Consider the following 18,545-nt stretch of genomic DNA (forward strand, 5'->3'; position numbering starts at 1 on the left):
AGACAGATCATTCAGTCAGCCTAGCTGTAAAATACAAGTTCAACCCTATATCAAGATGCTCCTTAAGCAGATGACTCAAAATGAATCTTACTTCAATCTTTTTTGGAGAGTTTAAAAAAGGAATATTTTAACAGAGCCATTTTCTTTGCTTTTACCCAAATTCTATTCAAATCTTAGGTCTATCAGAGACTTCTATCAAATGACTTTAAGAGAATCTATCCCTATGCCTACACTGCTTTCTAGTTTTATCAAATATCTTGATACTAAAATGTCATCCATAGGAAAAAAGTTACATGGATAATATATTCTAAATAAGTTTTTACACATAAAAGATATCAGCCCAAGTCATAAATGATGGCCTCAACTCCTTTGTGTGCAATGTGGTTTTAGTTTGATGAAGCATATGTTGAGGTTATAACAAAGCAAACAAAAAAATTGTCTTGTGACATCATATAACACTGAATATTCAATATAATTTCAATGAAAGACTAAAGTGAATGTGAAGCATCAACTCCGGAGACAATGTGTGTTGCTAACAGTTGAGCAAGACATCAAATAATCTTTTCAAAATTATTGAAAAGATCCAATATTAGCTAGAAAAAGTATTTAAATGTCTCTACCAATTTCTATCAGAAAATAAAGAATTTTAAATATATAAGCCAAGAGGCTTCAAATATTATACAATTATGTTATAATACAAGAACTATTTTTCACCTATAAGAGGTGCTTTATAATTCAAGACTTACGTAGTATTTTTTGCACTGTTTATGCCTTACAAATAGAACACTAATGGGGCCAGAAGACAACTTATGTTCCTGCTGTGTGATTGCTAAGGTAAAAATATATTCAAATGAATGAGAAGAAAATAGATCCAAAGAGATTAAATGACTTACTCAAAATTGGAGCTAGATCTAAAATTCAAGTATCCCAAAATCCAAACCACTGGACTCATATTTCACTATGCTAATATGAAATAATAATAATAATAACTCATATTTCACTATGCTAATTATCAAAGTGTGAGTCACTGATTATCTGGGTAAACATAGTATGTACATTAGAGAATATATGTTTTGTCAGGCATGGAAATGTATTATGTTTCTTACAAACCAGGTGACCTTGAGCAAATTATTTAACTCCTGTAAGTCGTCTGAGTTCCTCACTTGCAAGGTGTGTTTAATAACTCTATCTCAAAATACTGTCATGGAAATTAAATGAGAATGTCAGTGAACAGCCTAGCCTAGTCCAGGGCACAATATAATCAATCCCCTTACACACAGATACAATCTCTTGAACTCAAGATAAACTCAACAAACAACATAAAGACAGACAGGTTTTCAAGCTTTACAAATAAACAAATATGTTAAAACAAAAGCACATCAAGAGCACAACTATGACAAATACAAATCAAAATAAGTCATTAATGTAGCTTTCTTTCAGAAATATTATTCCTCATACCTTATGTCTCCTAACTTTTCCAGAGCCATTTAAATCATTCTCAGCCCAATAACTCTATGACTTTTTTCATACTACTCTGAGTCCCTGGTGTATTTTCATTCAAGATCAAAGTTACAACTACTATTCATACATGTAGGATTCTACAACTAAAGAAACACTATACAGTTTGCAAGAAATTCTAGAAGTTCCTAAAACTATTCACAATTTTTTGCAAATATGTGTATTTCTTTTCTGGAAATTTAGATTTCCCAAAAAGTTTAGCTCACATCTTAAAGAAGAAACATCATTACTGGCTTTATGTTAATGGCTTCCAAATATATATTGCCAGCCCAGATATTTGCCTAAACTCCTCTATTGAACACCCTGCTGTGTTATTTCCAAATCAATGCTCTTGACACAGATCAAACTCAACTTGTCCTCATTATTCAAACCTGCTCAAACCTTTCTCCTGTATTCTCTTATTCAGTCATAGGAATACAGATCACTTAATTTTACAAACCAAAAGCATTAACTTACATTCTTTCATCCTTGAAAAGTCTTCTAAAGGGATGGGGAGGAGCACCTTAAAGGAAAACAAACCCCTCAAGATGTTAGAAAAAGAACACTCTTATATTGTTGGTATTGTAAATTAGTACAACCATTATGGAAATCTGCGTGCAGGTTCCTCAAAAGACTAGACATGGAACCAACATATGACCCAACTATACTACTCCTCATACTTATCCTAAAGACTTCAAGTCACCATATCCAGAGCAACACATGCATACCCATGTTCAGAGCAGCACAATTCACAAGATCTTAACTATGGAACCAATCTAGATGTCCATCAGTGGATGAATCAATACAGAAAATGTGGTATGTGTATATATGTGTATACAAACACTGGAGTTTTATTCAGCCATAAAGAAGAATAAAATTATGTCATTTGCAGGACATGGATGGAACTGGAGAGAATCATGTTAAGTGAATAAGCCAGACTCAAAGTCAAGGGTCATATGTTTTTTCTCATATGTGGAAGCTAGAGAGAAAGAAAAAGAAAAAGGTGAGGGAGGGGATCTCATAAAAACTAAAGGGAGATCAGTAGAGGAAAGAAACCAAGGGAAAGAAAGGGGGAAATACTGGGGAATGATATTGGCAAAATTATATTGTCATATTGTATGCATGGATATGTAACAATTAATAGCAACATTAGTACAACTATAATGCCCCAATTTTAAAAAATAGAAAAAATAAACAGTTAAAAAAAAAAAAACTCCCTGCATTTTACAGAGACATCCCCAGCCCTATTTTGTATTTTATTTAGAGACAGGGTCTAACTTAGTTGCTTAGTGCCTTGCTTTTTGCTGAGGCTGGCTTGAACTTGCAATCCTGCTGTCTCAGCCTCCAGAGCTGCTTCGATTACAGGCAGGTGTGCAACACCACACCCAGTTTTATCCAATTCTTTACATTTCCTCTGAACATAGCTCAGGTGACATATTCTCCAGAAATGCTTACTAGACCTCCTCAAAGTTAATGTTCCTCAGCTCTTCCATAATGTTCAAGTTATAATTATTACCATGTTCTCCTACTGCTTCATAACTATCAGTTTATGTTTCTTCTTCTAAGAGATCGTGAGATTCTCTCAAAGGATTATGCATTTTTTTCAATGCCACTTAGATGGCAAAAAACAAATGTCTGTTGAATGAATACTATTTTACCTACATATACCAACATAATTTAAAATGTGAACATTTTAATAATCAAGTACGATACTGAAAAACATGTGCTTGTGTTGGTCTGCAGTAACTAATCTAAATTTACAATAACCACATATTTTTTCAAATAAAATATACAAGCAAGACTCTCACATTTTTTTTATCAAGTAGTGTTTTTCAGATTTTTCTCCATTTACCTTACTAAGGAACTCAGAGGCTGCTTAGTGTGTGTGTGTGTGCGCGCGAGAGCGCTCGTGTGTGTATCTCCTTGATATATAAACAATATTAAGCACCATGGAAACTTTATTTTAAACGGACTAAATGTTCAACTCTCAAACTCATCAATACATTAAATATAAAACCATCAGTCAGTACATTCAGGGAATGATAAAATCTAGAGGTTCTAAATTTATGTATATTTTTAAAAGAGTAATAACATTCTTTCAAAGTGCCAATCTAAATCAAGCAGGACTTTAATCCCATTCATGACTCTGATTTACTTAGGTTGTAATAAATGCAAATGCACTAAGGAAGGAATCTGGTAAACAAGGCTTAAGCAAAACAATAAAAAATGAAATGAAATGCACATACATTCACACAAAACTTTTAATGTTTACTATGTGATATGAGATGCGTACAGTATAGTTCCTAAAGAAGCTTAAGTTACAAAGTGATCATCAGTAAACAAGTCATAACAGGAAAAAAAAAAAAAAAAACAAGAGCTCTTTCAAGACTTCTAATTTTTAGAAGTGGCCTTTGCCCCTTACCTCCCCCAATCCAAGATAGTATTAATAACAAAAATAACTCTAACACACTTTGTTCTTTCAAAAACATCTAATTGTTCATCACTTCAAATAACAACATAACCTTCAAAATGCCTGAATTTGAAAGGATGAGTCAATTATATACTTACACATCTTGAATGTTCTGTATTATTAAAAGCTGAACAGAACTACATCATGAGATAAATTAAAACTAAAACGAAGAGAACTATACGTTTCACATCCATTATATACAAAGGACAAGAAGTCTTCAGTCCCCTGTGAATAATCTACAGGAAGAAATCTGAAACAGGGTGGGTGGGGGAAAAGGGTGCGACTTTGAAATTCCAGGCAATTCAGAATGACACAGCTAGAAAAAAATAAACAAGGAAAAATGCTGGATCTTATTTTTAAAAAACAGCTTCAAAATAGCTTCTGTGATGCAAACATCTGAGAAATGGCAGTATTCTAATCAAACATAACTACCAGTGGTTATATTAAAAAGCTCCCTTCCAAACTATAGGCACTTCAGAATAGAGACGATCTCTCTTCCTTCATACAATGTAATACACAGTTGATGCATACATTACATTCAAAATTATTATTTGAATATAATCCACTTACAGTTAACAATAAGAAATCTTGATGACAAATGACTATGCAATGATGTAGGTATGATATCTGCAATACTCCCATTTATCTATCAGCGATTCCTTAAGCAATGTCAATCATCAAAGATATAGCCAAAGATCCAGATGATGTATGAGGCAAACAGCCCAATGGGGCACATTCAAACAAACTTTCAGTTATTAAACTTTCCAAACTTCATTTTCCTCATTTATTCATAGCCTGAAAAATGGAAGGTGTGGACTGTGTGGCAATCAAGAAAGTTTATGGAAGCATCTGACATATATTTGCTTAGTTAATATATACTTGTTCCTTTTTTTCCACAGAAGAGCCTCTAAATGACTTAAAAGAGAATGAAAGAATACTGATGTTTGGTTAACTGGTTAGTGGAATGGAAGTATGCTGCCCAAGGGGAAAAAAAATTTGTCAAGAAAAGGGAGAAAAAGATTATCAATTAGAAAAGCACAGCAGTCTGGGATAATTCCATGAAATCACAAACTAAACCTGATCTACATTAACTTGACCTCTAATACCATTACAGGACAGTAACATTCCTAATAAGAAAGTGAAATCATCAACAGAAAGTTCAATTATAATCTGCATTTCAGTCCTCAACACAAGAAGAATATCCAAAAATCAATTTGTAAATTTGGAACTTTTTTCAAATACACAAAGTCAAGCTTCTAGGATAATCTTTTAAGATCCATTTAAGACACAGAACAATTAAGAGTACTAGCAACTCTACTTCAACTATATTCTGTGAAGGATTTTTATATGAATAAAATATGAAAATATATATATACACATAACACTTCTTAATCTGATGATGACCATAACAAAAAAAGGCAATCAAATAAGTACAGTCATTACTCAGTATCTGCAGGGGATTGCTTCCAGGATACCCATGAATACCAAAATCCAAAAATGCTCAAGTCCTTTACATAAAATAGTATAATATTTACATATAACCCACCCACATACTTCCATATAATTTAAATCATCTCTGGATTACTTATGGTATCTAATGCAGTATAAATGTTATATAAATAGTTGTTGTATTGTTTAGGGAATGTCAAGGCAAAAAGTCTGTACATGCTCAAAATAGATGCAATTTTTTCCCCAAATATTTTTGATCCACTGTAGGTTGGTCAGACTATACTCCTATTCAGGCACAGTGTCCTGTCACTGTTCTACTATTGGTGCTGTTTTCATCACTGATGAAAAAAAGAGATGTTATTAGTAGGCTCCCTGAAACACACTGTGAGCAAATGAGTTTATCTGGCTAGAGAGGATATCTTTACTAGAACTTTATGGAAATGTTCAAACACTATTCTTTTCAGATCTTCCCTATCAAGAAAATTAGCTATCATATTTATGATGTCAAATACCAAAATCTGCTGTACTTCCCAACATAGTCTTAAATCCAAAACACTACTATTAAAGGGCTATGAATGTAAAACTACTCTTTTAAATGCTTATCTGGCAGATAGACACAATGAAAAAGCAGAAATCACGTACTTTGTATTTCAAAGCAGTCTGTAGTATTTTTTTAAAAATACTCTATATTTAAGTGCATAATTCAATTCCATAATGCTAGTCTATATTCTAAAATTAATTTTAATAATATTACTATTATTACTGTCTTTAGCTCAAGTCACTTAAGTTTTTTTAATGAGTCAATTTATCAGCTTTTCTTTTTTAAAAAAAATTATAAAAAAGGGAATGGTAATGTTCTAATCAGAAACAAAGCAGTAAACTGTAAGACAACACCAAACTGTGTCACACCCAAATCAATTACACATAACCCAGTAAGGAAAAAAAAAAAAAAAAACATAAAACAGGGTAAACTGCCATAGTTAATTTGTCTTTGAATAAATGCAACTGCAATAAAATGTGATGAGAGCAAAAGGCCCATATATAAAATTATAAAAATATACCATCAAGTCTGCTTAAAACTTCTCTGAAACTAATAATTTACCAAAAACATGAAAACACAACTAACTTTCCCACTGTTTCTTATTAGGATTTAACCATCATCACTGAAATAGATCATTGCCATTTTAAAGATAATCTAAGACTGAAAAGCTAAGTCATTTTTGCAGCATCACATAAAGGCCAAGAACAACACACCAGATTCAGTTCCTAGACTTACGTATAACTACACTGCTTTTCACAAACATTTTTAGAGCTAGAATGACCCTATAGCACACCCAAATTAAAAGCTCCTCATTTTACAAAAGAGAGTAAGTAATTTATCAAGATCACACAGCAAGATAGAGCACTAAAGTTCAAATGTCTGAAGCCAAGTGCCCTTCCATTTTACCACATGAACCCCAAACATCAAAATGCTCAATATTGAGAAATTACCCTATAATTAAAAAGACCAGTGTTAACATGAAGTTACTATGTCTATAGACTTATTTCAGTCCAGTTGAGAAGTGTTTTTAACCAGAAATGTGGCTTTAATTGTAGTTCTTCCATAAATTCACATCAGGTACACATCCCACTTCGTTAAATTACCCTATGTGGTCCTCCATTTCCTCATCTGTTAAAAAGGAACAGATTCTTTCTCAAGTACCTGTTAGGGTTTGAATATCTGTGTATCTTTCAAAACCCATGTTGAAAATAACCACCAATGTATCAGTATTAAGAGGTGGGGCCTCCAGGAGGTGATTAAGCCACTAGGTAGAAGCCATCATGAATGGGATCTGGTGGCCTTATAAAAGGGCTTCATGAAGGAAGTACATCCCTCTTTGCTCTCAGCATTCTGCCACATGAGGACTCAGCATTCCTCCCTCCAGAGCCCACAGCATCAAAGCACCATCCTGTAGTAGAGAACAGCCCCCAACAAACAGCAGCACCTGTATGCACCCAGGATCATGGACTCCCCATCCTTCATAAAGGTGAGAAAATAAATTTCTGTTCTTTATAAATTCCCCCATCTGTGGTATTCTGTTATAGCAGACCAAGATAGTCCTATTTAGCTATTAAAAATTAGGAGCAAATGAGTTTATTTGGCTAGAGATGATATACATTAAAAAAAAATACTTCCATCATGTCTTATTTTTACCATGAGTACCATTAATTTGAAGTATCTAATCTTTTGTGCTTTAATTCATTTTATTATTTATTTTCTGTTTTAATATATTCTTAAAGAAATTCAAAACTAAAGATTTAAACCTTATGTCAAGGAAACTTTTCTCTAAATATACACTTAAAATCTGAAAAAAAAAAAGCTTAAAATTTGTGCTGTCAGCCTTATAATTTAAAATAGAAATGTGTTATTTCACAAATAATGTCAATGTCTTTTCTTACAGGTTTGCATTTGACTGCTTTATTCAAGTCAATCACACTAATGCCTTCTTAAGCCCATATATATATATATATATATATATATATATATACATACATACATATACACACATACATACACATATACACACACACACAAATATTCCTGAACAATATATATTTCAACTGGTTAAAAGTTTTTAGAACTTTCATCCCCTTATACTAAGGCCATTCAGGGCTGGGGTTGTAGCTCAGTGGTAGAGTGCTTGCCTCGCATGTGGAAGGCACTGGGTTCCTTCCTCAGCACCACATAAAAATAAAACAAAGGTACTGTGTCCATCTACACCTAAAAACATATTAAAAAAAAAAAAAAAAAGAAGCCAATTCATGAGGCTGAGGTTGTGGCTCAGTGGTAGAGTGTGAGGCCCTGGGTTCATTCCTCAGCACCACATAAAAATGAATAAATAAAATAAAGGTATTGTGTCCAACAACTAAAAAATAAATATTAAAAAAAAAAAGCAGCCAATTTTCCTTGAAACCTGTGAAGTTCAAGCCTGCAAAACTTCCTTCCAGGTCCTATAACTTATTTTTTCCCTCCAAAGACAGGGATCTTACTATTTTACCTAGGCTGGGCTTAAACCTTCCATCCTCCAACCTAAGCCTCCAAAGTAACTGGGATTATAGGCAGATGCCACAACAACCTTGATTTCTTTCTGCAAAGAGAGTACTATATACTGCACCGTCTAAGCCTAGAACCCTTGACTAACAATGAATTTTCTAATTCCTATTAAGAAAGCAAATATTTCAAATTTCAGAAAATGGTTAACAATATAATTAGGTAGTATGATGTAATGGAAAGAATGTGGATTTTTAAGTCAGTCCTAGGTGGAATCTGAATCCCAGCTCTGCTCTTTCCTAAGTGTATATTTGTGATTACATACATTTTACTAGGTGTCTCTGAGCACCAGCTAAATTTAAAACAGGAACGACAACATCTCAACTCACAATCGTTTTAAAGATTTAAGATAATTAATCAAACAGAACATAACACAAGGCAAAAACCTCAATAAGCTGTAATTACTAAACTTATAAAGCAACAACTCTTTGTTGAAAATGAAAAAGGAATTTTTTTTTAAAGAGAGAGAGAGAGAGAGAGAGAGAGAGAATTTTTAATATTTATTTTTTAGTTCTCGGCGGACACAACATCTTTGTTGGTATGTGGTGCTGAGGATCGAACCCGGGCCGCACACATGCCAGGCGAGCGCGCTACCGCTGAGCCACATCCCCAGCCCCCAAAAAAGGAATTTTCATCATTACTTTGAAGAAGATAAGCAAACAGAAAAGGCTAAGCATTGCTCAGTTAAGAACTGTTTTAGGTAAGAATAATTTGTAAGCATTGCTAACTCCTCTTAGCAATGATGGCTTGCTTTTACAGAAAATTATCCACAAGAGCTAGGTGTGATGGTGCACCCATGTAATCTGGCAATTCAGGAGGCTGAGGCAGGAGGATTGAAAGTTCAAAGCCAGCCTTGCCAGCAAGGTCCTAAACAACTTAATGAGACCCATCTCAAAAATAAATAAGTAGGCTGGGAATGTGGCCCAGTGGTTAAGCACCCCTGACTGCTACAGTTCCCATTTTAAAGATGAAGAAACAAACTTATGGTATCATATTACATTAGTTTAGTCACTGAACATTGCATACTATATGAATACTATTACGTTGCATTGATTAAGATCAATACAAGAGAGATTCAATGTCTCCTCTATAAAGAAAATTATGTTTTGGTTTTTTTTATTGATTGTTCAAAACATTACAGAGCTCATGATATATCATCTTTCATACATTTGACTCAATTGGGTTTTGAACTCCCATTTTTACCCCAAATACAAATATGTTTTTAAAAAGCAGACAGAGACTATTGTCTCAGGAATCTTGGCTGTGAAGGGAGATATTATGACAGTGACTATAATGAGGATGATAAGAAAAAGAAAACCTTCCTGAGGAGACCAAAGAGAGAACTGGGAGTATGTAAAAATCACAGACTAAAGAATATAATTCAAAGAAAAGATCACTGAAGAACTTTCATCTGCTAACATTAGTTTTCATGATGAAGCTGTAGTTAGGTTTCTAGAGATAAGAGAATTCTCAATAAACAGCTTCAGGACAGTGATTAAAGTCTGGAATTACTAGGCAGAAAATGGGAGAGGGAATTTACCAGGAATACATACACACAACTGCCCTGAGGCATTGAGAGTCTAGCTAAATTAAGAACCACTGTCTTACAATTTTCTCTAGGAGTCCATAATGGTCTAGAAAATATGAGCCTTAAAAGCAAAATACTTTTTGATGATTTTTGTTGATACTTGTGGCCTTGTTCTGGAGAGGTAGGGAAAGAGGCAACTGCTAACATAGGAAGACGCAAATCACCATGGCTCAAGAGAATGGAAATAGTCTTTTCTTGAGATCCACTAACACATTAATATGAGTAGGAAGCAAACAACAAGTAGGATAGAACAACTAAATAATAACAGGTTGCATTTATTTACAATGCATATTATGTGCTCTTCTGAAAGTTTTATGCGCATCAGCTACTTTTAAAACAGTCTGAAAGGTAGGTACTATTGTTTTCTCCTTCTTACAAAAGAGAAACAGGAAAAACTAAGTGATTTGCTCAAAGTTCTGTATCTTAAAAATGGAGGAGTCAGGAATTGGAGTCTTTAAGATTTCCAAAGTAATGGGATGACATGCTCCAAGACACAGTGAAGATCATTCTAATATATATAAGAATCCTAGACTATTTGATCAGCATTGTAGGAACATGCTAGATTCACAATAGGAACACACAATAAACACATTTTAAATTAAATAAATAAATATCTACTCTCACATACAATGAATAAAATTAAGATCCAGACTAGAGGTAATGTTTGTGAAGAAAACATTCAATGTACTAAAATCTTCAATGACTAAGGCAATGTAAGAAGTTAGACAACAGAAAGAATTCAAGAGTTGAGCAACAAAGGATAAATGATGGATGTGGCAATACATGGCATCTGGGCTCAACGACTAAAGAATTATAAGGAAAATAAGAAACTCAACTAAAGGAGATGAGCCTGTATATAGGAGTGGAATCTGCAGTGGAAGTAGGGATCAGAGTGTAAAGTGTAGCAAGAAAGAAGGGATGAGATGCGAAGAGTCACGGTGGAAGAAGTGAAATGCTGAGAACTGCTAGTATACAGAAAGGACTGGACCAGAGATTAAGTTGTCTCATGTTTAATCCAGGGTTAATGCCAACATAACATACTACATTTACTTTCAGGCCATTATTGTTCCAGAGACTAAAGAGACTACCCTCCTAAGAAAAATGCATAAGATCATTAATGACCTGCTACTACATCTAAAAAATTAACTCACTATAGCCACAAAAATAGTTTAAGTACTTCAGAGCACCACTTGCATTGACTTAATCAATTACTATGGCTTGGCTTAGAGAACTAGTTTCTCATTAAATCAATCATCCACTAACCACCCACACTATGCTAAGTATTCTGTGGTTCAAAAGGGTGTGCAGTATTAAGCTTTGGGCAGAAACCACAACCTAGTTCAGAAGTGATATTAAGGGGGGGAGTGCGGGGGAGAAGGAAGAAAATAAGAAAAACAAAATGTGTTTTTTAGATGAATATTCAATGTACATATTAGGATGTACATAGCAAACAGATGTCCACAAAAGTAAAATAATAGCTAACACTTATTGAATGCTTATCACATATATTTACATGAGAGTTACTGGAAATTCTTACTTGAAGACATCCTCCCAAAGCCAGCAGCATTCCTTTACAGTGCCACAGAGGTACCATATGTATATCTTTCAGGACTAATTCTTGGAGTGGTTCACAAATGGATTCTGTGGCTTTCAAAACACTAATTCTAGAATCTGTACCCCTCTCCAAAAAAGTAGCATCATTAAAATAAGTACACAGCATTTCAATACAACTACTTGCAAAAACATCCAATTTTAATATTTAAATTTCAGCATATTCATGCCTCAAAGTTGACATAACAACTAACTGTGCTAGATACAATTCTGAAGCTTTATTTTCTTTATTGCATGACAATCCTGTAAGGTAAGTCCTTTCAGTATTCTCATTTTGCATAGGAAACAACTAAGGCTAGAGAAGATGAAAAAGATAAAGATAATGGGCTGGGGTTGTGGCTCAGTGGTAGAGCACTTGCCTAGTATGTGTGAAGTTTGTTCCTCAGCACCACTAAATATAAATAAAGGTATTGTTGTCCATCTACAACTAAAAAAAAAATTTAAAATAAATAATTTGCTAAATACAGTATAGCTACAAAGAGGTAGAGCTGTATTCAAACCCTGACAGTACAGAACCCACTCTTTAACTATTATGTTTTCAGTCTCCTTACCTTTTAGTCATACTTCTAATAGACACATTGAAAACTCAAGTGCAAAAACTGAATAAAAAAATTCCTGTGGATACCACAGTTTTCTTCTTAAAAAGTTAAAGAAATGCAAATTAAAATACTATTTTTTTACCTATAACATTAAAGATATATTGGCTAAGATTTTGCTACTAAGAAGTTAAACTGATACAAATTTTGGCACGTTTAATTTTAAAAAACCTTGTAGAGCCAAATTGCCTAGATTACAGTCCTAGTTCTGCCACTTGCACTGAAAAATAACTTTAAGCAAATTATTTAACCTCTCAAGGCCTCATTTGTAAAACAGACGACATTAGTATTCTAGAGAGTTGTGTGAACTAAATAAGTTTAGACATGCAAAGCACAGAGAACAGTGTCTGGCACATGATAAGCATTCAATAAGTTTTAGATATTAATTCTATCTTTCTGAACATGGATTAGAGAATTTATAGCAACTACTTTAAGCTCAATAATTTCATAATCATAAATGGGCTCAAACAACAGGATAATGTCACAGCTGTATTCTGTATGCAAGAGAAAATAAGGACTCTCTAGAATCAATCAAAATACTTAGCAGTAGAGGAATGGGTAAGCAAATTCGGGTATTGTAAAGTAATCAAAAAGCCATTAAAGGTCATGTTTTCAAAACTATTTTAAAATTTCAATTTTACTTATTCACACATGCATATTAAAGATGAAAAGAAACATCAAAATGTTAATATAATTTATTTCCAAGTGTTAGGATTACAAATTTTTTTCCCTTTTTTTTTTTTTAGCTTATAAGTGAATTCTTTCCTTTGACAGACTGACAATAACTGCAATTCATATTTTATCTCATACTTTTCTCTGGTAACACCTTTACTTTTTGGATGACTTTACAATGGATGAACATGAATTATTTTGAAAAGTTGCATTATATAAAACTACAAATCATCCAGTAACTGATATATAAATCTAACAAAACTGCTGAAGATCATCCATACAATCTGGAATGAAAATAACAAGATATTACCTCCAAGGTCTCCCAAGATGTAACACAAAGAGAAGGCATACTACTTCTTCAAGTCTTAATCATATAATCTTCCTAACTAGACAATGTTGTTCCTACTTAACTACATTTAATGAATAAATGACATGCAAACAAATAACACTTTATATTGTATGAATCAATGTTGTAATTACTGTACAAAAGATCATATTTTCACATTATGTCCAATACTACTAAAATAGTTTGAAATTCAACATTAGTACTAACCATTTTCCAAATTCCTCTGAAATGTTACCAAAATAAACACTTTATTGATAACAACTTCATGCTTTTTATTTTTCTAACTTCTGATTCCCAAAAGGAACTAATGCCTATAACACAGATGACTATCCCAAAACTTACTAAACAGAAAGAGAATCAGTCTAAGTGTAAGCAACACTTTCACAAATTACACCTTACTCCATAATTTCTGTAAGAAAAATACAAAGAATGAAAAACAAATTTATGGCTAAATTCCAACTCTATGTGATTTGCAAAGCTATTACTCAATTGCCACATATACATTTCAAGTACTTCTATGCAATAATTATCTTCCTTAAGAAAGCGAAAACTATTATGAAGATCAAAGTTGTTTCCCCAATCTGGGAGGGGAAAGGAAAGGGAAAAATCATCAACTCCCTATTTGTCCTTATCTCTGTGCTCTTAAGTACATCAAAAACGATCTTAAAACTCATCTCATTCTCTAGTGTCAGTAACTATGTGGGTTTCACCTCTGTACATCACTTGTGATCCATGCTACACAGGCAGAATTCATCTAGAATCATGGAGTGAACATTACATCCAGAAAATCTATCTTCCCTTGATGTAGTATGCTTCATAAACTAATAACTAGTTATTTCAGGTAGAGATCAGATCATATATTAGAGAAGGTCACTTTTACAATAGGTCTCCTAAACTCTGAAGGCTAAAATCCAGGAAAGGCAAAGAAGAGGACAGCATTTACAAATTATTTCCCCTCCAATTTCAATCATGCTTAACAAGCTTACACAGACAAAACCCTGGACATTAGAGATGATAAGGAATGGCTTTTCAAAGATAAGGACAAAAGTTTACCTGACAGCAATTAATCCCACATAGTGCAACAAAAACAGACACAAGACACATGGCAAACGCAAGGAAGAGAGAAATTATTTCATCCAAACCCATGTGTCCAAGAGTTTCATTAAGGATAGCCTCCTTTCTTTAAAAATTAAAAAAAAAAAAGAAGAAAGAAAGAAAGAAAGAAAGACAGACACTGCTACTTTGTGAACCAAAAAAAAAAAGAAAATACAAGTAAAACATTATTGACAAAAAGATGTGACATGAGATGGTATTTTGTGCAATGCAGGAAAGCCTAAAAATTGGAATAAACTTTCCTCTGGCAACAATTTATAAGTACATAAAGTTCCTTATTGTTTTCCATCTTAAAAAGAATCTCTTTGAAAAGTTCTACTTAAAAAACGTAAATTGTGCATTAAACTATGGTGTGGTATAACTCTTGCTTAACAATGATTAAAGGCATACTTAAAATATGCACTCAAAACACTAAAAAAGAATCTGATTTTACTAGATGGGACTATATCTGAAGTAGTCTTACATAATATTCTTTAAGTTCACTTACCACTATTCTTCAATAAAAACAAAACAATCACAAAACACATTTTCATGCTTTTTTACATACCAATTTTTGTAAAAGGCAATCTGAAATAAACACTTGAAATTTTTGGTTAAACTACAGTTTCCCACAAATTATGACTATATATCCAAATGATATACATAAAATACAACAGTTCTAAATATACATATATGTACAATCAGAAATAATATCTATTTCTTTATGGAATACTACACATTTATGACTTTTGACTAGCAAGACACACAGACTATGGTAATGTACAAGGCTGATAACTTGAAGGAAAGGATTCTGAAGGTCTGTAAATACTCATACATTTACCAAAGGCTAAGTCAGTGAAATGTTGTTATCACTAAGGCATACACCTATCCTTAATGAAGACTGAAGCAACTTGACTACTTGTCAAAGATGTTATGAAATAGTAATGAAAAATTATTGGGTATTTAAAAGCAAGCAGGTATTAAACATTGAATATGAAAACATCAGGTTACTTACAGACTTTACTAAGAATTCTGGAAAAGCTTTGAGCAACAAGTTATAGTCAGAAAGGATCTAAACTAGCTCACAGCCATAATGCTACTTGGAAAAAAAAAATTAGTTCCAGTATGGTGTATTTACCTATCATAAAATATTTTACTCTTAAGCTAAAAGAATAATGAAATTCTCTCCTGCTGCTTCTCTAGTTCCAGAAAGCAGTAATCTTGGTCTTTTAAGGTATACTGACAAATCCCAAACTCCTAGATCAGTGCCTGGTACTAGTCCTCAGTATTTCTTGAACAAACAAATGACTGGGAGTAGAGAACAGGTTAAGAGCAGACAAACCTAAAACTATCAAAGAATTGATCACAAACAATGATAGAATTGATTAATGGCAATAATAACAACCTAAGTGTGTTGAGGTCAAATATGAATTGTTCCATATTTTAGCAAAAAAACCTGAATGAACTGTATAAGACAGTGAACATAACCTGTTATATAAAACTAGTGACTTGACAAAATTGTGAATAATCTCACTTCTGCAAAAAAAAAAAATGGATTTGATAGTCAACTGGACGATTTAGGTCGCAAATTCATAAACCCAGTTCTTTGCCCAATTACAAAGAAAAATGTGCTAGTGAACTTATTAATGCTCTTTTGTCAGTACTTCTCAGTTTCTGATGTAGTTTGTCACAAATATTTAGAAAATATTTCGCGCATCCAACCCTCCTTAATATAACGTAAAAATACATATCCTACTTATCTACATAAAGCCGGAAGTTTCCACACATTGACACTAATTAGTACTTATGTGCAGGCAATTTCAAAATTCTTCACCAAGTATATTCTTTTGTTTTAAATTTTATGAATTTAAAGTGATCCTCAGTTCTCTAGGACCAAGCTACTCACTCAACTAGGACAATTCCATTAAAAGGTGGGTCACTCTCCTCATCACAACTAAACTTCAGAAAAAGTATGCTTTAAAAAGTGAATACAAACCCGCCATTTCACACCTGATATAATGTATTTATGAATCTAAGGCAAAATTAAAATATTTCTCTAGTTCTACTTCCAAAAACTTGTTTGATTGCTAGTTTGTCTATCTTGACTTATACCTGTTACTGTAGCAACGTGAGCAAGTACGTCCAGTTTCTGTTACAACAATATATTTTAATTGCTTGCCACTGGCTGTTTGAATCAAGTGTGACATCCAGAGTTATACCCTATACACTAAAGAGTGTATGACTCCATGTAATGACAAAAGAGAACGTTTTTAAACAGAATACGTTTGTTGTCGCTAAAAGTGACAGCAGAAAAGTAAAGCAGCTCTGCGTGGTGACCAGACTCGTTCTTTCAGACTTCCAAGGCTAAGAAACGGAAAACTAATTGTCCAATTTGTTGGGTCTCGCTTCCTTCCCGCCGGCCCTCCTACGAGTGGCCAGACAGTTCCTGAACCAGAGTTTGTGAAGTGCTTAGGAGGCTTGTGGGATGAAAGATGCTATAAATACGCTTCATGTTATGAGTATATTGCCACTGAGCATTTCGTGGAACCACTGTCACTGCGTCGGGGACAGGTTGGTGGCACAACCCTTGCCGAGGAGGGGGGAGAAGGCGGGCACAGCCCCCTTGGTCGCAGTAAAGCGAGGCTGGGTCATGTTTTAAGCCGCAGCTAGACCACACGTGAAAAGTTACACACACGCCCCACACCGAGGACTCCGGTCGGTCTCCATCCCCGAGGGCTGGAGTGCTTGAGCCGGGCGGCAGGAGAAACGCGGGGGCCCGGGCCTACACCCCACAGACGCAGGGAGGGCCAGGCGGCGCGGGCCCCGAGCAGCGACGCCCGGGGCGGCGGGGGCCGGGCGCGGGGAACGGCCCGGGAGGGCGGCCGCGCCGGGCCCCGCGCAGCCCCGTTGCCGGGAAGGCTCGCGCCCCGCGGCCGGCGGCGTGGGGGAGGGGAGGCGGGCCTGCGGCCTGTTGGGGGAGTTCAGCCCGGGCCTCGCGTGCGGCTCTCGGCCGGGGCCCCGGCCCCGGGGTCCCGGGCGCCGAGGAGGGACTCACCGGAAAGGCCCGGATCCGCATCTTGGTGTCCTTCCGGCTGCCCGTGCCTTTGCTCAGATTCGACATGGTGCTCGTCCCCTACCCGGCGGCGGCTTCGGGTCGCACTCCGAGGCGCCGGTGTCACATTTAAGGCGGGCGGGCGGACGAGGGGCGACGCTGGGGGCGGCGGCGGCGCGGCCCCCGGGCTGGGCTGGAGAGCGGGCCGGCCCCTGGGCGGCCGCGACGGCGACGGCGACGGCTCGGGCTCCGGCGACTCGGACTCGGCTGGGGGCTGCGCTGGCGCGGCGGCTCCGCAGGGTCCCCCTCACGCCCGGCTCGGCTCCCTTTATCGCGCTCCTCCGCGATGGCGGCGGCGACGGCGACGGACAAACATCTCACTGCGCAGGCCGAACGTCCTCCTCCTCCTCCTTCTCCTCCTCCGCCTCAGCGAGACGAGATCCGGCCCAGAGGGTGGAGGGGGGAGGAGGGAGGGAGGAGAGCCGGAGAGTGGAGAGATTGGGGGGAGGGGGGGTGGGAGGACGGGAGGGGAGGCGGGCGGCCGCGGCGGGGACGCTCAGATCTCGCGAGAAGAGGGCGAGCTCGTAGCCCCGGGCTGGGTGGGGCGAAACTGGGGAGCAGGAGGGAAAGAGAGGAAGTGGGAGGGGCCGACGGGGCGGGGAGGAGGGAAAGGGGCGGGGCTGAAGGCAGAAGGAGTAAAAGCTTTTTTGAAAGAGGAGCGTCGAAGACTCGGTTCTGAGCAGAAATGGTTGCTGATTGGTGGAGCGCGAAGTGGGGTTGAGGGATTCTGGTCACGTGGACAGTGGGCGGGGGAAGTTCGCAGGGCCAGAGTAAGACTGTGTAGTGGGCCGGATTGGCTGGACTGGGCTGGGCTACAGCGGGCGGAGGGTAGACCTGCAATGAGCGTGGGGTGCTAGAAGGCTCACTACGTCCTAGAACTGGTTCCTGTGTTTTTCTAGGGCATCTTGGACTAGGGATGGGCACTTGAGCAGAAGCCAGAGACTCGAAAGAAGAGTTACCTGAACTGTTGGAAATTAGTGTCTCGTATTCTTGACAAGAATTCCACCTCAGCTCTCAGGTC

General features: G+C 36.4%; 1 protein-coding gene across 1 annotated transcript in view; it reads right to left on the minus strand.

Annotated features, from left to right (window-relative positions):
- Cul3 (cullin 3) overlaps positions 1 to 17,957 on the minus strand; it is an 83,936-nt gene extending 65,979 nt beyond the window's left edge. Inside the window, exon 1 of the mRNA XM_077790972.1 lies at positions 17,468 to 17,957. Coding sequence (XP_077647098.1) covers positions 17,468 to 17,533 — 66 coding nt within the window. The 5' untranslated portion in view covers positions 17,534 to 17,957. The remainder of the gene's footprint in view (positions 1 to 17,467) is intronic.
- Between the last annotated feature and the right edge of the window lie 588 nt (positions 17,958 to 18,545).

The sequence above is a fragment of the Urocitellus parryii genome, chromosome 1, assembly GCF_045843805.1.
Source record: "Urocitellus parryii isolate mUroPar1 chromosome 1, mUroPar1.hap1, whole genome shotgun sequence".
Classification (NCBI taxonomy): Eukaryota; Metazoa; Chordata; class Mammalia; order Rodentia; family Sciuridae; genus Urocitellus; species Urocitellus parryii.